Raw genomic sequence first — 20,986 nt, forward strand, 5'->3', positions numbered from 1 at the left:
CAGGCACCTCATACAAGCACTGCTGTGCAATCTCTTTATCATGAAAGTGAAACTTACAAATGTAGATTTTTTTTATTACATAACTGCACTCAAAAGCAAAATAATGCAAAACTTTAGAGCCTACAAGTCCACTCAGTCCTACTTCTTGTTCAGCCAGTCGCTAAGTCAAACAAGTTTGTTTTACAGGAGACAATGCTGCCCGCTTCTTATTTCCAGTGTCACCAGAAAGAGAGAACAAGTGTTCGCATGGGACTTTTGTAGTCGGCATCGCAAGGTAATTACATGCCAGATTATGCGAAACACTCGTATGCTCCTTCCTGCTTTGGCCACCATTCCAGAGGACATGCTGCCGTGCTGATGACGCTCGTTAAAAAAATAATGCATTAATTACATTTGTGACTGAACTTCTTTGGGGAGAGTTGTATGTTTCCAGCTCTACTTTACGCCACATTCTGCCATATATTTAATCGTATAGCAGTCTTGGATGATGACCCAATACATGTTGTTCATTTTAAGAACATTTTCACTGCTGCTTTCACAAAACACAAAGAAGGTACCAATGTGAGATTTCTAAAGATAGCTACAGCACTCGACCCAAGGTTTAAGAAGCTGAAGAGCCTTTCAAATCTGAGAGGGACGAGGTGTGGAGCATGCCTTCAGAAGTCTTAAAAAGAGCAACACTCCGATGCGGAAACGACATACCCGGAACCACCAAACAAGAAAATCAACCTTCTGTTGGTGGCATCTGACTCAGATGATGAAAATGAACATGCGTCAGTCCGCACTGCTTTGGATTGTTATAGAGCAGAACCCGTCATCAGCATGGATGCATGTCCCCTGAAATGGTGGTTGAAGCATGAAGGGACATATGAATCTTTAGCGCATCTGGCATATAAATATCTTGTGACACCAGCTACAACAGTGCCATGCGAACACCTGTTCTCACTTTCAAGTGACATTGTGAACAAGAAATGGGCAGCATTATCTCCTGCAAATTGTTACTAAACTTGTTTGTCTGAGCGATTGGTTGATCAAGAAATAGGACTGAGTGGACTTATAGCCTCTAAAGTTTTACATTGTTTTATTTTTGAATGCAGTTTTTTTTGTACATAATTCTACATTTGTCAATTCAACTTTCATGATAAAGAGATGGCACTACAGTACTTCTAATGGGGGAATTGAAAAATATTATCTGCAAATATTTGTCATCAAAAATATAAAGTGAGCACTGCACACTTTGTATTCTGTGTTATAATTGAAATCAACATATTTGAAAATGCAGAAAACATCCAAAAATAGTTAAATGAATGGTATTCTATTACTGTTAAACAGTTTGATTAATCACGATTACTTATTTTAATCACTAGACAGACCTACTTAGCACGTATTGTATAGCACTTTATACCAAAGCAGTGTCTGAATGTTATTAACATGCTACAGGGAAAGCTCGTTAACTCATACTTGGGTCTTTCCCCAACCTATAGCATGGCGTTGACCAGGGATATGGATGTAGCATCTTCCTCAGGGTATGAACACACAGGGTCTAGCACCAACGTTGTTTTTTATCGGCCTCACTTCAGCCAGATTTTGAAAGTCAGACCCATGTGCTCATGCATGTTCATTTACACTCACCTAATTTACATGCAAAAACTCCCAATCTCCATCCAGAGATGAGACACTGATTCTTCCCTGCTCCAGGGTAATTAATTCGTCCCATTCTATCCCCAGCGTAAAGCCTGCCCATACGGCTACCCTCATCTTTTGATTTGCAAGGGCCTCCTTGTGAGTCATGTGGACTCTGGATTTTAAGGCTAGAGAAGAGCATTAGTATCCTCTAGTTGACCTCATGCATAACATAGGCCGAAGATTCTTGCATCAAGAACCTCTATTTGAGCTAAAGCAGTTCTGAAAGAGATCCAGTCTTGATTTAAAGACTAAGAGTGGTGAAGTATCCACCACATCCCAAGATAAGTGGTTCCAATGGTTAATTATCCCCACTATTAAAAATTTGCACCTTAATTCTCATCTGAGTTTGTCTGGCTTCAGCTTCCAACCCTTGGATCTCATTATGCCTTTTCTACTAGATTACTACTATCTACTATCTACTATCAGAAACCTCTTCCTCCTGTAGGCACTTGTAAACTTATCAGGTCTCCTCTCAATCTGGATGAACTAGTTAGACTGAGCTTCTCAAATCTTTTGCTATAATGCAGGTTTCTCAGACGTTGAATGATTCTTGTAGGTCTTTTCTGAACCCTTTCCAATTTTTCAACATTCTTTCTGAAGCATGGACAGAACTGGCCACAGTATCTAGTAACGGTCTCACCAATGCTGTGCTTCTACTTGATATTCCCCTGCTTATACATCCAAGGATTGCATTGGACCAGCTAGCTACAGCATTGCACTGGGAATTCATGTGCAGTTGCTTATCTGCCATGACACCTAAGCCTTTTTCAGCACCGCTGCATTCTAGGACACAATCCCCCATCTTGTAAGAGTGACCTACATTCTTTGTTCCTAGATGTATGACCTTGCATTTGGTGGGACTAAAATGTATGTTGTCCAAATGAGCCCATCTTACCAAGTGATCCAGGTTGGTTTTATACCTGAGCTGTCCTCTCCATTATTTACCATTCCACCAATTTTTGTGTCCTCTAGAGATTTTGCTACTAATGATTTTATATTTTCCCCCATATCGTTGATAAAGACACTGAATAGCTTTGTGCCATGAATAGCTTTGACACTGAATAGCTTTGTGCCAGATCCCTGTGGGACCCCACGAGAAACACTCCCTGGGAGGTGGATTCCTCATTTAGTTACTTTTTGAAATCCTTCCGTTAATTAGTTTTTAATCCATTTTACATGGCTACCTGGATTTTGAATAATGCTATATTTTAAAATCAGAAAATCGTGTGGGACTAAGTCAAACGTCTTATAGAGGTTTAAGTATATTCTAACAACATGGCTACCTTATCAGGCAAACGTGTGACCTCATCAAAAAACGATAGTAGGTTTGTTTGACAAGACCTACTTTCCCCTATGCGAAGACCACTACACTAAATGGTATTAATTATGCTACTGTCCTTTCATTTTTTATTGAGTGAGACCCCCATCAGCCCTTCTGTGAGTCTTCCCAGGATTGACGTCAGGCCTACAGGTCGACGGTTACCACAGGTATCCCATTTACCCTTTTAAAATATTAGCACAACATTCGCTTTTTTACTGTCCTCTGGAACTTCCCCAGTGGAAATGAACATTCATGGGTCAGGAAGCTCCTCGCTAATCATTTTAACACTCTTGGGTGCAAGTGATCCAGCCCTGCAGATTTAAAAATGTTTTACTTGAATAGATGCTGAGTAACATCCTCCTTAGTTACTGAAGGAAGAGGATGTTTATTTCATTATCACTGTAAACATCTGAATACCTCATCCTGCTTCTTTCTGAATAGTTCTGCCTTTTCTGTCAGAATGGCAGGGCTTCTATCCTGCATGTCCCATTAAGGTGAGGAGATACTTACTTGAGTTTAAGTTCCCGTGTCTGTTCATTTTGCGCTTCCTCCAGGTCCTGCCGCACTCTGATGTACTCATCATGCTGGTCCTGAATCTCTGCCTTCACTGCCTGCAGCTTGGCATACAGCTGGGACACCAAGAAAGAGCTTCTGTTAGTACCAGTCCAGGCAGCAGCTTCTAGGATGTGGCCTGAGGTCTCATCCCATGTGAGAAGCAAGTCATTTACTCACAGTATCCAAAAAGACCTGAAAAATGGGTCTCTCTAGGGACTTCGCACTGGGGAAGCCCAACGTTCATCCAACATTAAGCCACACAGAACATTTGCAGGAGCCTGAATGCTGCGCATGTGCCAGGTGTGGTTAAATGACGTGGGCTGCCCCTTTATTACAAAGGTGAGTCTTGCAGGGGCTTTGGGACAGATCCCCAGCTGGCGATGGTGATTGACAGCAGCTATGATTCCAGCACTCTACGTTCCACCTTGATCTGAGGGACCTGTGGAGACTACAGGTCCCAGTGTGCAATGCATTGCCCATGGTCTGAGCTGCCTGGCTCACCTGTGTGAGGACATGGCTCTAGCGGTACGAACTGAAAACGTCATGCCGTGCTGTCACAAAGGTGTCACGGACCTACTGCAGCCCAGATGCAATTAGGGACACTGCTAGGGTTGCCACCCGTCTGGGTTTTACCTGGACAGTCTTGTTTTGGCTTCTGTGGCCGGGTGCCATTTAGGGTTGCCAGGTGCCTGGTTTTTGACCAGAAAGTCTGGTCAAAAAGGCGACCTGGTACCTGAACCAAAAGTCTAGTTTCTGCAGATCGAGGGACGGTGCTGGATCATTAACCCGCAGCAGCCCCTGCTCAGCCAGGGTCATCTGCTACCTGCAGGCAGACTCCTTGAGATGATTCAGTGAGCGACGGGGATGCGGGGAGAGGAGCAAGTGATGGGGGCCGGGCCGTGGGAAAGAGACAAAGAAGGGGATGGGGCCTGGGGGAAGAGGAAGAGAAGGGGCAATGCCTTGGGGAAAGAGGCAGAGCAGAGGCAGGGCCTTGGGAGAAGAAGTGGGGTAGGGGCAGGGCCTCGGGGGTCCAGTTACCAGCAATTACAGAAGTGGCAGCCCTAGACACTACTTTTCCTGCAACTGGAAGCAAGACAAACCCACAACCCTCCTCCCATAAAAAGAACAGGAGTCCTTGTGGCCCCTTAGAGACTAACAAATTTATTAGAGCATAAGCTTTTGTGGGCTACAACTAACTTCTTTGGATGCATGGAATGGAACACACACAGGAGGTATTTATACATACAGAGAACATGAAACAATGGGTGTTACCATACACACTCTAACGAGAGTGATCAGTTAAGGTAAGCTGTTGTCAGCAGGAAAGAAAAAGAACTGTTTAGTGGTAATGAAAATGGCCCATTTCTAGCAATTGACAGAAGATGTGAGGAACTGTGTGCGTGTGTGGGGGGAGATAAACATGGGGAAATAGTTTTACTTTGTGTAATGGCCCATCCACTCCGTCTTTTTTCAAGCCTAATTTAATGGTGTCCAATTTGCAAATTAATTCAATTCAGCAGTCTCTTGTTGGAGTCTGGTTTTGAAGGCTTTTTTGTTGTAATATTGGGACTTTTAGGTCTGTAACTGAGAGACCAGGGAGGTTGAAGTGTCTCCGATGCATTTTTGAATGTTATAATTCTTGACGTCTGATTTGTGTCCATTTATTCTTTTGCATAGAGACTGTCCGGTTTGGCTAATGTACATGGCAGAGGGGCATTACGGGCACATGATGGCCTATATCACCCATTGTTTCATGTTCTCTCTGTATATATGTATCTTCCTACTGTATTTTCCACTACATGCATCCGTTGAAGTGGGCTGTAGCCCACGAAAGCTTATGCTTAAATAAATTTGTTAGTCTCTAAGGACTCCTATTCTTTTTGTGGGTACAGACTAACACGGCTGCTACTCTGAAACCCTCCTCCCAGTTTCAGAACAACAGTAAATTCACCTTGTAGTGTCATTAAAAAGAAACCTAGCCTCCCCACAGCTGTGTCCCAGCACAGGCAGCCTCTCACCTTCTTCAGCTTCTTGGTTTTGATCTCCACTTCCTGCTGCAGAGACGTGAAGGTCTCCCGCAGCTCCATGGTCTCCTCATCCCGCAGCAGCATCTCCTGCTGCATCTCCCGCTCTCGACGTTTCTGCATCCGGGAAAAACACAAAACCCAATTGAGTCTGTAACAGGAACAACCTCACCCCCATCAAAATCATCCTGCTGGCCTGCAGAGCATGATGGGTAGTTATATGCAAATTTTACAATGCAGGGGGACTGTGTTTGGGCATGTGATCTGGAGCCTTTCATCTCAGGGTGTCCAGCTCAATGGCTGGCTGGGCTTGTAGTGACTGAAAGTCGTTCACATCTGATGGTGAGTTGGTAGCCCCTTTCTGGCCCACAGCACGACCAACACCGCCACAACTCACAGTCACATTCGCTGTCTTGGCCCAGAGACAATGGATTTTCGAGATGAGTCACGCCAAAGCCTATGGACCTCCCCTTTCCCTACAACGAGATCTCCTCGAATCAAGCTACACCGAGCCAGGGACAGAATGAAGCAGCTGTACTTGCGTATGGCTTCTGCTGTCCCACGCTTGCCTTGGCACTGTGGATAGCATCAAATGGTGATACCACCTATGTGGACTGAGTTTAAACACAGCTCCTTAATTGGGTTTGCAGTGCACTCTGTCTGAGTGGTGATATTTTGCTGGGTGCCCATCACTTTGGTATCTGGGCACTGTCCACTGGGAACTGGACTGCGCCTGACAACTCCTTTTATACAGGTCACCTAACTATACAACTCAGTTATTCAGGACCATATGTGTTGTCAAGTTCACCAAGGAACTGTGACCTATCATACATATATGCAGTATATACAACTGATTCAAGCATCATCTATTGCCAGTATCTGACATCAAGGATGGTGCCAGCACAAGTCTTTAGGGACCTCTGGATGACGCCAAAGGATGTTGTGAAGGCCAAGACTAGAACAGGGTTCAAAAAAGAACTAGATACATCCATGGAGGATAGGTCCATCAATGGCTGTTAGCCAAACTGGGCAGGGATGGTGTCCCTAGCCTCTGTTTGCCAGAAGCTGGGATTGGGTGACAGGGGATGGATCACTGAATGATTCCCTGTTCTGTTCATTCCCTCTGGGGCACCTGGCATTGGCCACTGTCAGAAGACAGGACACTGGGCTAGATGGACTTTTGGTCTGGCCCAGTACAGCCGTTCTTATGTTTACTATCCAGTGTCAGCCCTGCTCAGCCATCTCCCAAAGCAGAGTCTTTACCTGCTCAGCGATTTCCTGCCTCTTCAGCTCCAGCATCTTCTGCTGCTCATTTGTGTGGTCCATGATGTTCCTCCCTCCTATCAGCAGCTTGCTCTCCATCGCCTGGGGCAGGAGAAGAAAGGAGATGGGGATGAATCAGAGCATTTCTCTCACATGCACATACAGGAAAGGAGCCACGGGCTAACAAGGGGGGATGGCCACTTGACCTTGCAGCTTCATGCTGTGGAAAGTGGAATATATCACCTTGGAGGGGGGAGCAGACTGGGGACCGATCAGCTTTGTGGGTGGTAGGAAGACAGGAGGGATCACAGCTACTTCGAAGGACAGAATGAATATCCCGCTCCGGCTTGCCGATGGGGAACAATGGGCTGAAACTGGTCAGAACGCTGAGCATTGCTACAGAACTTGCCATTTGCAAATCACATGCAAACATTATCTCATTAACCTCCCTCCATTCCTCTTGAGATAGGTCTTTACTACCCACATGTACAGATAGGGCAACTGAGGCACAGAGGTGCTGGCCAAGCAATGCCGTTTTCAAACATGACCGAGAGATGTAGGAGCACAAGTCCCACTTAAAGTCATGTAGGTGCTTTTGAAAATACCACTCACAATGTTCAAAACTGGCTGTGGATTTTGGGTGCTTCCATTTTGGGATGCCCAACTCTACAGACACCTAGAGATTCAGAAATGTGCTGCTGAGCATCTGCAGCTGCATCATGGAGTCCCTGGGCGATGCTCTGGAACTGCTCCCTACAAATCCAGGCAGGACTTTGGGGAGCCTCCTCTCCCATGGAGCAGACTGTCTTCAGGGCAAGAAGCTCACACGGCTTCACCTCCTGGGTCTCTCCTTGGAGCATTCAGCATCCTCTGCCCCTCCGTGCGCTTCCCACAGCGAGTCAGCCCAGGCGGGGTCCTGGGGAAGCCACCGGGTTCTGCACCCTCACTTTGCAGTCAGACGTGACTCTCAGCCAGCCAGTAAAACAGAGGTTTATTAGATGACAGGAACACGGTCGAAAACAGAACTTGTAGGTACAGAGAACAGGACCCCTCAGCCGGGTCCATTCTGAGGCCCAGCGAGCCAGACACCCTCGTCTGCCCTCACTTCCCATCCCCAGCCAGCTCCAAACTGAAAACCCCTCCAGCCCCTCCTTTCTGGCCTTTGTCTCTTTCCTGGGCCAGGGGGTCACCTGATCTCTATGAGGCTCATCCTATCCTCATTACTCGGCCCACTTATTTATACCTATGATTACCTGTAATTCCTGTATGAGCAATGTACCCTCATTGTTGCTGACTGCACCTTGATTCATCCACCTTAAACCCCCCCATTGGGGATACCGCAGACTCTATGTGTTATGCGCTATCCAATGTCAAAATACTAACATCCCCCTATACTCTGTATGGCACCTCCGATGACTGTTAGCTGAATTTTCAAACGCCCTGTATCATTGCATCTGAAGAAGTGGGTATTCACCCACGAAAGCTCATGCTCCAAAACGTCTGTTAGTCTATAAGGTGCTACAGGACTTTTGCTGCTTTTACTGATCTCTTTGTTCACCTTTAGCTATTCCCTTGCAGGGGGAAGGGCCCTAGCCATTTATTGCCAGGATACAGTGTGTCAGCCATTTATGCACACTGGAGACTTAAGAAATGCATAGGGGAAACTGAGGCACCCACATAGCATTCAGAGGAAACATTAAGAACAGTCCCACTTCATCACAAGCTCCTATTGGCTTCAGCTGGGATCAGAGATGCTCATCTCCTCTCAAAAAGCAGGTTAGCCCCCCTCCCCCCCCAATTAGTACTGGTTCCTTTTGAAAATGTTGGGCTAAGTGACTTGGCAGTGGCAGAGTAGAGACTACAACTTAGGACTTTCTGGGCCTCCCAGTCCAGACACATGTAAAGTCTTGTTGTATGTTTGCCCAGCGCCTAGCACCCTGGGGCCCAGGGCCATGAGGCACAGCTGCGGTAGAAATTAATCAATCAGAGTCCCATGGGAAGGAAGAGTGAAATAAACTAAGATAAGATCATGGCAGGTGCAGCAGCACCATTCAGAGGGGTGGGAAGGATGGGGACAGTCCAGTGTGACGTTGTCATGGAAAATCAAATGCCACATCGGGGTGCAGTAAGAGACTGGGGAACCCTGTTCAGGGGACATCTGCACTGGAAACTACAGCATTTCAGCATGTACTGGGCTCGAGGGTTTGGATCACCAGGCCACGAAAAGCTGCTCTGAGCAGAGTTAGCTGACCTGGAGGCAAAGACCCCTGAGCCTGGCCCCTTGAGTGCTTGCTCCATTGCTATCACATTGGAGACGAGGACAAGAACTTGCACCTGATGCCATGAAATGGGGAGTAAGCGGAGGGATTCAAAGGGCGACTGATGCTGCTGGAGTAATGGAACAGGAAGATGATCTGAGTGTTTTGAATGGAGTGGTGCAGGTTGGACGTCAGGGAGAGGGAAGTTACAGTTACCAAGCTGGGAGATAAAGAGGCCTGGCTGTGAGGCCGGAGGGAAAAGGCTGGCTCTTCCAAGAGGAGATCAGGATCGGGACACAGCCTGGCCGTGTGCAGAGCAGGAGAGAGGGAGGAATCAGCACATTCAGCTGAAAGGGTGAAATGGACGCTGGGCTTTTCAAATTCAGGGTGTCCTGGGTGACCTGGGTAAGGAAATGTCTTGTCCTTGTTTTTTAAAGTATGGTTTTCATTAATCTGCCGTAGCCCCTTTCAAGCATTTCAGTGCCTCATTCAGCCTGCTTCTGATCATCCCACTTAGCTACTGTCAGCTGCTGATAAGGCCCTAGAAGTTACTTTCCGAGTCACTTGAATACGGAGTTAGCAACTCAACAAGTGTTCAGGCCCTGCCTGTGGGGGAGACAGTAACCAGGTCTCAGCCCAGGAGCCTGGCCTCTTGTGACTCACAAAAAGTGCTGGAAAAGGTTTAACATGCCTACAATGAAATGCCAGTAAAGAATAACTGTTCACAGCTGCATTTTCTAAGGCATCGTGCAGAAGAGATGCCAGGTGATGATTCTGCTAGTCAGGCTGAGGCCAGGGTGGGAAGTTGGAGACCTGTAACCAGCAGGAAAATGCTAAGAGGCTCAGTGCAAAAGGGCATGTGAATGGCAGGGATCAGCCAGCTGTTCTCATTCAGCGACAAGGAGGGCAGAAGCAGTAATGGGCTTCAGCTGCAGCGGAGGAACGGAAGGATAAACGCTGGGGAAAGCTCGCTGACGAGAGTGGAGGCGATGAGGGAGCTGCTACGGGAGGGGCCCGCCCCCACCTCCACTCACTGGATTTTAGCGAAGGTAATGACTGAGAGTGACTGATGGCTCTGCAAGCACCTGAAGGGCAGGGCACCATCCGCTGGCAATGCCAGAGTCCTGCTTTGCCGCTCACTAGGGGCTTCCCTGTGAGACCCTCAAAGTGCTTACATGCATTCAGTAAGGAATTTGGGACTCAAACGATAACTTCTGCATGGAGGCTTCTGACAGTCTCTGCTTCCCGTGGGGTTCAGAGAGGCACATACAGTCACATGCCAATATCACCCGGTGAGACGGCAGCAGTGATGGGAATAGATTTAGAACTTCTCACCCAACGAGGACCCACTGCGTCCCCATCCCAGACTGGGCAAGACACCATGCAATCACATGCCCACCTTGTGCCTAAGCCACGCAGCATCCATAAACTTCACCACCACCACCATGCTGGATGGCAGAGGTCCGTAGCATGGAGTGTCCATGACCACATGGCATGGCTTTGTTCCAGGCATCTAAGAGCTCCACATGGCTATGACTGGTCTATGGTTAATCCTGTGACCACCATCACTCAATGACCAGCCAGTGTCCTCTCCTGACCTCAAGTCTGATCTTCAGAGACTGTCTCTGAGTGGGGCGGCACGACCAACAAGGGGCAGCCGATGGTGGCCAATGATGATCAAATCTCTCAAGACCAGTTCTCAATGACACATCCCAATTACTGATAAAGTCAAACCATCTTATACTCAATAGGTGTCGCTGGCAATGAGTGTGAAAGGCCTTCAGCCTCCTGCATGAACAGCATGTCTGCTGAAATATCCACGCCACAGAAAACAACCCCATATGTGACGCTAACTGGTTACCTTGTTTCTTTGGATTTACACAGTACAGAACCTAGATGAAGCCATTCCTAGCTCTGGGTGCCCCCTCCAAAATGTGGCCCACACAGAGATGATAGACGCCAGAATCTGCAGCGGTGCTACACGAAAGCCTAGACTGCAGGTCACCGGCCAGTTGGAATCACCAGCAGACTTAAGGAGGCAGAATGTAATCAAACAAACACGCTGGAATTTGGCAAGGTCTTGGGGGTAACATGTCACTCTTGAGAAAGATGCCATGGGATCCATAAAGGCCAAGAGTGATCGGAACATTGATTTCATGCCTCATTTAGAAGATGTCACCTACAGCAAAGCAAAGCTAGGTTCGACGGGGACAGGTGAGCAAAGCCCACAGGTAAGTGGGGAACAAGACCTGGGAGATGGGTTGGAAACAGGAGGGAGCACGGGCTATAATGGCAGAGAGGAAGGAGGGTCAGGGCAAAGCTGGGAGGCAAGATCAAACCAGTATCTTAGATGCCTTTATACAAATGCAAGAAGTATGGGTAATAAGCAGGAAGAACTGGAAGTGCTAATTAATAAATACAACTATGACATTATTGGCATTACTGAAACTTGGTGGGATAATACACACGACTGGAATGTTGGTGTGGATGGGTATAGTTTGCTCAGGAAGGATAGACAGGGGAAAAAGGGAGGAGGTGTTGCCTTATATATTAAAAATGTACACACTTGGACTGAGGTGGAGATGGACATAGGAGACGGAAGGGTGGAGAGTCTCTGGGTTAGGCTAAAAGGGGTAAAAAACACGGGTGATGTCGTGCTGGGAGTCTACTACAGGCCACCTAATCAGGCGGAAGAGGTGGATGAGGCTTTTTTCAAACAACTAACAAAATCATCCAAAGCCCAAGATTTGGTGGTGATGGGGGACTTCAACTACCCAGATATATGTTGGGAAAATAACACCGCGGGGCACAGACTATCCAATAAGTTCCTGGACTGCATTGCAGACAACTTTTTATTTCAGAAAGTTGAAAAAGCTACTAGGGGGGAAGCTGTTCTAGACTTGATTTTAACCAATAGGGAGGAACTTGTTGAGAATTTGAAAGTAGAAGGAAGCTTGGGTGAAAGTGATCATGAAATCATAGAATTTGCAATTCTAAGGAAAGGTAGAAGGGAGTACAGCAGAATAGAGACAATGGATTTCAGGAAGGCGGATTTTGGTAAGCTCAGAGAGCTGATAGGCAAGGTCCCATGGGAATTAAGACTGAGGGGAAAAACAGCTGAGGAAAGTTGGCAGTTTTTCAAAGGGACGCTATTAAGGGCCCAAAAGCAAGTTATTCCGATGGTTAGGAAAGATAGAAAATGTGGCAAAAGACCACCTTGGCTTACCCTTGAGATCTTGCGTGACCTACAAAATAAAAAGGCGCCATATAAAAAATGGAAACTAGGTCAGATCACGAAGGATGAATATAGGCAAATAACACAGGAATGCAGAGGCAAGATTAGATAAGCAAAGGCACAAAATGAACTCAAACTAGCTATGGGAATAAAGGGAAACAAGAAGACTTTTTATCAATACATTAGAAGCAAGAGGAAGACTAAGGACAGGGTAGGCCCACTGCTCAATGAGGAGGGGGTAACAGTAACGGGAGACTTGGAAATGGCAGAGAGGCTTAATGACTTCTTTGTTTCCGTCTTCACTGAGAAGTCTGAAGGAATGTCTAGTATAGTGAATGCTTACGGGAAGAGGGTAGATTTAGAAGAGAAAATAAGGAAAGAGCAAGTAAAAAATCACTTAGAAAAGTTAGATGCCTGCAAGTCACCAGGGCCTGATGAAATGCATCCTAGAATACTCAAGGAGTTAATGGAAGAGGTATCTGAGCCTCTAGCTATTATCTTTGGGAAATCATGGGAGACGGGGGAGATTCCAGAAGACTGGAAGGGGGCAAATATAATGCCCATCTATAAAAAGGGAAATAAAAACAACCCAGGAAACTACAGACCAGTTAGTTTAACTTCTGTGCCAGGGAAGATAATGGAGCAGGTAATCAAAGAAATCATCTGCAAACACTTGGAAGGTGGTAAGGTGATAGGGAATAGCCAGCATGGATTTGTAAAGAACAAATCGTGTCAAACTAATCTGATAGCATTCTTTGATAGGATAACGAGCCTTGTGGATAAGGGAGAAGCGGTGGATGTGATATACCTAGATTTTAGTAAGGCATTTGATACAGTCTCGCATGATATTCTTATAGATAAGCTAGGAAAGTACAATTTAGATGGGGCTACTATAAGGTGGGTGCATAACTGGCTGGATAACCGTACTCAGAGAGTAGTTGTTAATGGCTCCCAATCCTGCTGGAAAGGTATAACAAGTGGGGTTCCGCAGGGGTCTGTTTTGGGACCGGTTCTGTTCAATATCTTCATCAACGATTTAGATGTTGGCATAGAAAGTACGCTTATTAAGTTTGTGGACGATACCAAACTGGGAGCGATTGCAACTGCTTTGGAGGACAGGGTCAAAATTCAAAATGATCTGGACAAGTTGGAGAAATGGTCTGAGGTAAACAGGATGAAGTTCAATAAAGATAAATGCAAAGTGCTCCACTTAGGAAGGAACAATCAGTTTCACACATACTGCATGGGAATAGACTGTCTAGGAAGGAGTATGGCAGAAAGAGATCTAGGGGTCATAGTGGACCACAAGCTTAATATGAGTCAACAGTGTGATACTGTTGCAAAAAAAGCAAACATGATTCTGGGATGCATTAACAGGTGTGTTGTAAACAAGACACGAGAAGTCATTCTTCCACTTTACTCTGCGCTGGTTAGGCCTCAACTGGAGTATTGTGTCCAGTTCTGGGCACCGCATTTCAAGAAAGATGTGGAGAAATTGGAGAGGGTCCAGAGAAGAGCAACAAGAATGATGAAAGGTCTTGAGAACATGACCTATGAAGGAAGGCTGAAGGAATTGGGTTTGTTTAGTTTGGAAAAGAGACGACTGAGAGGGGACCTGATAGCAGTTTTCAGGTATCTAAAAGGGTGTCATCAGGAGGAGGGAGAAAACTTGTTCACCTTAGCCTCCAATGATAGAACAAGAAGCAATGGGCTTAAACTGCAGCAAAGGAGATTTAGGTTGGACATTAGGAAAAAGTTCCTAACTGTCAGGGTAGTTAAACACTGGAATAGATTGCCTAGGGAAGTTGTGGAATCTCCATCGCTGGAGATATTTAAGAGTAGGTTAGATAAATGTCTATCAGGGATGGTCTAGACAGTATTTGGTCCTGCCATGAGGGCAGGGGACTGGACTCGATGACCTCTCGAGGTCCCTTCCAGTCCTAGAGTCTATGAGTCTATGAGTACCTGATGCTACCATCCTTGTGAACTGTCTCTGTCCTGATGGAAGAGAATCACCTACAGAATTATCAACAACATCCTTCCTAGGAGTCCTATCCAAGTGTTAAGTGGGCATAACACCGATTAGTGCATGAGGTCTGCCAAGATCATAACCCCAGTCTGTGTAGCTGCAGAACGAACCAGAATCCAAATGGAAATTGAACACAGTAAGACCCCCTAGAAGACCACTTCAGATATCTCATCCCGTTGTAACACTGGTCCATTCTATTCATGGCCCCATCTACATGTCAGCATGGAAAGAAAGTTTAAAAAATCTTAAAAATAGCTTTGGCTAAAAGTATGGCCTATCTGCACTGCTGCCAAACCATAAGAGAACTGCATTTTTAAGATGCTTTTTCAAAATGCGCAGTTTTGGGAAGTTATCAAGATGGAAAACACTAAAGGCCCAGATCTCCGCTGTCTGGTATCTTGTGTAATTATTTACACTGGGACAAAACAGGCTCTGATCTGGCAGCGTTTCATACCCCTTTAGCAATGACTGTGGCAGGTGCATGACAACAGAGAATGAGGCCCATGGAGTCTGGTTTGGATCCGTTTTATACTAATGCGCCTTCATTCAGTTCAGTGGAGTTACTCCTGATTCACTGGTGCCGTTGAAAGCAGGATCAGAATCCAAAATCCTGCTTTTCTGGCATTTATCTGCCAAAATATTTGGCAATGGGTAGATTTAGCCAAGCTGGGTCATATTTCAGGTGTCTTTTTCCAGAGTGTCCAGTCTGATGGAGGCCACGGGGGCAAGAATCCAGAGCAAACAGGATGTAATTTTGAGGGGCTGGAGGAGGGTTTCAGTCTACTTCATCATTAACTGCAAGGGCTGATTTGATTCAGCAAGTTTTCAGCAAGGGGCAGCGTGATGGAGTGTCTTCCCCACACTGGCCTGTAAAGAGTTAATAGAGCCCTAGGGAGGCTGTGCAAGAGGCAGCCAGTTAGAGAGGGGCTGTGAGGAACAGCCAATCAGGGCTGGGCAGGCCCATATAAGAGCTGCAGGGCAAAGCAGCTTCAGTTGCTCCCTGGAGCTTGAGGAGGGAGGGTGACTGGCTGCCTTGCAGGCTGAAGACAGACAACACCCTGGACAGAGCATTGCTACAGACAGGGACCAGGGAAGCTAAAGACAGTCCCTGGCAGGCTGCTAGGATCTGCAGGCTGAAGCCCTGAGGCAAAGGCGAAGAAGGTGCTGGGGCTGCAGGGAAGTGGCCCAAGGAAAGGAACAGAGGAGTTGGAGGGGATGCAGCAAGTGGCAGACATCTATGGGGTCCCTGGGCTGGGACCTGGAGTAGTGGGTGGCCCCTTTCCCTTCAACAAAAACCCTGCACTCTGGGTTCTGGAGGGTCACACATTCCACAGTCATCTGGCAAAACAGCGTGAAGGGAATTCCAGGCTGCCTGGAGGATCAGGGACTGGGCAGGGCCTGATGGAGCTAGATGGGTCCTATTGCCTTTGTGTTTGTGCTGGGGTGTTACAGACCATCCTCCTTAATATTACAATCCAGCCCCCTCGGTGCTGAATCCATCCTGGTAACTGTCCCATGGCTACAATTAACCTCCAGGGCCCTGGGTGGCTGAAATGCCCTCATGAATTATATCAAAGAAGCAAAGCAGTGGGGAAAAACCCAGGCCAGAGCAGCACAGGCAGCCAGAGGACTCTTGGCGGGTGGGGAGGGGGTGTCACAACCTTGCAACTTGATAACAGGATTGCATATGAAATGCAAACAGCCCCAAACCAGCAGAGCTGTGATGCTGATTGGAGCAGCTGGGTGGGAGCAGCCAGGATGATCCTTCACCTAGCCAGCTCTGAGCTCAGCTCCCTCCCCAAGCGAACGCTGGGACAGGACAGAGCTGGGCTCAGCGCAGGCTCTGGGGGAGCAAGGGGACAGACGACATTTTGCTGCAGGACCTGAGGAAGTGGTGCACAAACAGCTGTATCCCCTGCCACACAGCTGGCAGCATTCGGACTGCCCTGGCTGGCTGCCCCTGTGGGAAGCCATCCTACAAGCACAGAGCTGCAGGGATGGACTGTTACCGGGGCCCCCTCATTTTAACGGTTCTGCCCTCATCGCATAGCTAGTCTCTGATTCGTTTGTACGCCTGTGAGCTCCAGCATTCTGCACACACTTCCGGGCACGTGTTCCAGTCCCAGAGCCGAGCTAAGCAGCCCACAGCTCACATCCTAGGCCTCCGGTGGCTTGGCCGACACTCCTCAGTGTCAGCCAGCAGCACCCTCTGCCACTTCAGTCCCAGCTCTGCCTCAATACCAACTCGCAGCCTTGTGCTCTGCCAGCCCTGCGTTCCTCCCTCTGCCCTGCAGTTCGGGCAATGCTCCTCTCTCCTGCCCTGCCGCACCCTCTGCGACCCTGCGGTCACTGCCAGGAGCACAGCCCAGGATTTGGAACTCAGGTCTCCAGGGGCACGTGGGTTAATAGGAAGCCCACTCCAGCCTGGCTGGGGGACCTTTCCCAGCAAGCTGCTGCTGTCAGCACCCCACTGCTGGCCTCACGCACCCCTGGGACTCCATTGTGTCGTTCCTGGCGAGGCTCTCAGCTGTGCAATCTCTTCCCCAGCACGCACTCTTCATGCACCTTTTATAGCAGGGCCCGTCCCTCCGCTGGCAGCTCCCTGGCAGCAGATGCTAGTGCCTGGGCCTCGAGGGAGCAGTTACCCTCAGCAGCATGAGGAAGCCAAGCTCCCACAAGCTGGCTTGGCACAGGAGAGAAGAAAGCAGAGGAGCCAGGCTAGCTCCTTGCCAGGGACTGACAGCAGGGCTGGGATTGTCACAGCACCAGTCCAAGCCAGGGCAGCTGCTGCCACCTCTACAAAAATACCACGTGGCAACTGGCTCCTCCGATGTGTTCGTGGGACTGAGGGGAGCAGCTCCATTTCTGGAAATCCTCTGGCCTGGGCTATGCAGAAGGTCTGGCCGGCTGCTTGTAATGGTCCCATCCAGCCTCCGAAACATTGCAACCGCCCGGGGGCTAGATGCTGGGAAAGGGAGAAAAGGGAGTCGAGGGAAATGCAGGCTGGAGCTTTCCGATGCAGAGATCTATGGATAGGTCTCCACTGCAGCGCGGAGCCTGCTCAGCCCGAGGAGACAGAGTATGAGTGGCAGCGTGGACAGTGCGCCAGCGGCTCATAGTCACCTGAGCTCCGATGCCGAGGGCTGGAGTGGGTGACTAGCCCAAGCCGCTGCCCGTGTGGCAACATCCACACTGCTCTTTATAGAGGCCGAGCTCTGAGTCTCTCCCCGGGCTCGCCCCAGCCCCAGCAGACACACACCCCTCATGAGCAGTGAAACCACTCGAGCCAGTCGGCGTCGGGGTGCGGGAGCGACTGTGTGGCTGCACCGGCGTTACAGCCAGGGCCAGCTCCAGGCACCGGCGCAGCAAGCTGGTGCTTGGGGCGGCCCATGGAAGGTCTTTGGCTGCAATTCGGCGGCCGGTCCCTCTCGGAGGGAAGGACCTGTCGCCGAATTGCCGCCGAAGAGTGAAGTGGTGCGGGAGCAGCCGCTGAAGTGCCGCTGATCACGGCTTTTTTTTTCCTCTTAGCTGCTTGGGACAGCAAAAAAGCTGGAGCCAGCCCTGATTATAGCTCTCAGCCCAGCCCCATGCAGCGGCAAGGGGATTTTATAGACATCAGCAAGGCAAAAACTCAGAGCCTCCCGCTCCAGGGTGACTGGCCCCGCCTCACAGTGCTCACCATAATTCCCCACGGATTGTAGCAGCCCTTGGGCTCACACCTGTGTTTCCCAGCAGTGGGAAGCAGGCCTCATAAGCCAGCAAGTTAAAGTAGTATGGGCTGGGTGAATGGACTGTAAGGTGGATAGAAAGCTGGCTAGATCGTCGGGCTCAACAGGTAGTGATCAACGGCTCCATCTCTAGTTGGCAGCTGGTATCAAGCGGAGTGCCCCAGGGACCGGTCCTGGGGCTGGTTTTGTTCAATATCTTCATTAATGATCTGGAGGATGGTGTGGACTGCACTCTCAGCAAGTTTGCAGATGGCACTAAACTGGGAGGAGTGGTAGATACGCTGGAGGGTAGGGATAGGATACAGAGGGACCTAGACAAATTATAGGATTGGGCCAAAAGAAATCTGATGAGGTTCAACAAGGAAAAGTGCAGAGTACTGCACTTAGGACAGAAGAATCTCATGCACTGCTACAGACTAGGGACTGAATGGCTAGGAAGCAGTTCTGCAGAAAAGGACCTAGGGGTTACAGTGGATGAGAAGCTGGATATGAGTCAACATTGTGCCCTTGTTGCCAAGAAGGCTAACGGCATTTTGGGCTGAATAAGTAGGGGCATTGCCAGCGATTGAGGGATGTGATCATCCCCCTCTATTCGACATTGGTGAGGCCTCATCTGGAGCACTGTGTCCAGTTTTGGGCCCCACACTACAAGAAGGATGTGGAAAAATTGGAAAGAGTCCAGCGGAGGGCAACAAAAATGATGGGGGGGCTGGAGCACGTGACTTATGAGGAGAGGTTGAGGGAACTGGGCTTATTTAGTCTGCAGAAGACAAGAGTGAGGGGGGGATTTGATAGCAGCCTTCAACTACCTGAAGGGGGGCTTCAAAGAGGATGGAGCTAGGCTGTTCTCAGTGGTGGCAGATGACAGAACAAGGAGTAATGGTCTCCAGTTGCAGTGGGGGAGGTCTAGGTTGGATATTAGGAAACACTATTTCACTAGGAGGGTGGTGAAGCACTGGAATGGGTTCCCTAGGGAGGTGGTGGAATCTCCTTCCTTAGAGGTTTTTAAGGGCAGGCTTGACAAAGCCCTGGCTGGGATGATTTAGTTGGTGTTGGTCCTGCTTTGAGCAGGGGGTTGGTCTAGATACCTCCTGAGGTCCCTTCCAACACTGATATTCTATGATTCCAGCTGCAACAAGCTTGGGGTCTCCCATAGGTACGATATTGCACAATTGGCCATGGGTGTGTGGCTCTTGTCAGAGCTGGGATGTTGGATTAGAGGGACCTGTGGACGGATCCAGCAGTTTCTCTACCTAGCCTGGCCTCCCTGTGCTACCACCATCCACTGCTGCCTCCAACTTTCTCTCTGTCACCTGCTGCCCCTGCTCCGCAGGGACCATGCAGTGCCCTCTATTGCCCTGGCACCCCCTCCTTGGCTCCGGGTCATTGGAAAGGGGGAGGTGCAGTGTCCAGGAATGAGCCAGGAGGCTCTCTGCAGTAGCAATGCTGCCCCATTGCAACTCTGTGCTGGCTTTAGGCTGAGATGCCTGGCTGGGGTCCCAGTCATCTGTGGCCACTCATGCTCCCCAATGGGCTTTACACAGTAAGTGTTTTAGTCCTGATGACCTGGCCTTGTTCCAAGGGGGCGAGTCCATTCTACCTCCCTAAACCTCCCCTTCAGATTTAATTTCAGATCTCAATTTCCTCTCTGACACTGTTGTGTGGCTGTTAAGTGGCTCCACGGTATGCCCCAGAAGTGGCTGCATTTTAGTGACAGCATGATGGAAAGAATCCCCTCTGCATCGCAGCCTCCAGTAAGGCTTTTCCATCTTGTATCAGAGCAGGGAACTAAACTCCAGGAGGATGAGATGAGAGATCCAGCTACCGAATCTTTCTGTACCCCACTCTCTGGGACACTTTCCCTAACTCTGCCTCTGTCCCCGAGTGGGTGGGTCACCAGCAGGAGTGCTGTGCACAGCTCAGAACGTCCCCTGGGCCCCACTGATATTCTGCCCTGAGGGTTCTGTGGCGAATTCAGTGCCGGAGAACAGGATGGGCCAGCATGGGCTGTGGCCAGGCAAGCTTCCCACGCCCACAGCCTGGCCAGAGGGACCTCTCACAGGGCGAGACTCTTCACAGCCCCCTCAGGCGATGCTGCAGACAGCCAACAAGGGCCCCCGATGCGGTGGGGATTTTGTGATATGGATACTGGTCCCCTGGGGACTGGACATGGCGCCCTCTTCAACTTGGTTCTCCCAGGACACCACATGGCTCAGACTGAAATTAGCTTTCAGTCACAGGGCTGGAGGAGAATGGGTGGAGGTGAAGGGCTCTAAGTCCCAGCTCCAGTCCCATAAGCCAGCCAGTTCCACTCTCACAACCCAGTCTCCCATTCCCCACTGCCTCTGAGCCAGTCACCCCTTCGACCCAAGGCGGGATCCTGTCTCTCTTTGCTCCAGTCCCCTGAATGAGCTAGTCCCCCTGCCCAGGACCTTGAGGGGAAAGGCCCCATTTCCTGCTCTCCTAAGCCTGTCAGTCCCCCCGGACATGGGGCTGGATCGGAACTGGTGATTCTCAGAGGTGAAAGGCCCCGTAGCCCAATCCCCGACTCCCCCCCACCATGGCTGCCAATCCCCATGTCGTGTCAGTGGTAGGAAGGGAGCTCCCCGGGCACAGGGCCCCTCTCCTGGCAGATTCCCAGGCCACAGGGGGGTACCCAGGACACAGACAGGGCTGCTCCAGCAACAACACTGCCCATCGCCAGCGACATTCTGGGCCACTCAGCCCAGGCGCTGGCAGAGCAGAGACACACAAGGGGCAGCTCTCGTTCCCTCCCCTGCCTCTGCCCTATTTCCCGCGGCAGGGAACCCTTCTCCCTGCCTGGCCTTATCTGGGCCTGCCTGGCTGTTTCCTGCTGTCCCCGGGCAGCCATGGCTGGAGCTCGGCA

At 49.2% G+C, this 20,986-nt stretch overlaps 1 protein-coding gene across 2 annotated transcripts in view; it reads right to left on the reverse strand.

Moving 5' to 3' along the window:
* The window catches only part of KIF3C (kinesin family member 3C), a 61,362-nt gene that overhangs the window by 10,589 nt on the left and 29,787 nt on the right, over positions 1 to 20,986 (reverse strand). For both annotated transcript variants that reach the window (XM_030555076.1, XM_030555075.1), the window contains exons 2-4: positions 6,850 to 6,951; positions 5,581 to 5,703; positions 3,518 to 3,636 (exon numbers count right to left, since the gene is read on the reverse strand). In XM_030555076.1, the coding sequence (XP_030410936.1) occupies positions 3,518 to 3,636; positions 5,581 to 5,703; positions 6,850 to 6,951 (344 nt within the window). The remainder of the gene's footprint in view (positions 1 to 3,517; positions 3,637 to 5,580; positions 5,704 to 6,849; positions 6,952 to 20,986) is intronic.

Source organism: Gopherus evgoodei, chromosome 3 (genome assembly GCF_007399415.2).
Source record: "Gopherus evgoodei ecotype Sinaloan lineage chromosome 3, rGopEvg1_v1.p, whole genome shotgun sequence".
In the NCBI taxonomy this organism is placed as follows: domain Eukaryota; kingdom Metazoa; phylum Chordata; order Testudines; family Testudinidae; genus Gopherus; species Gopherus evgoodei.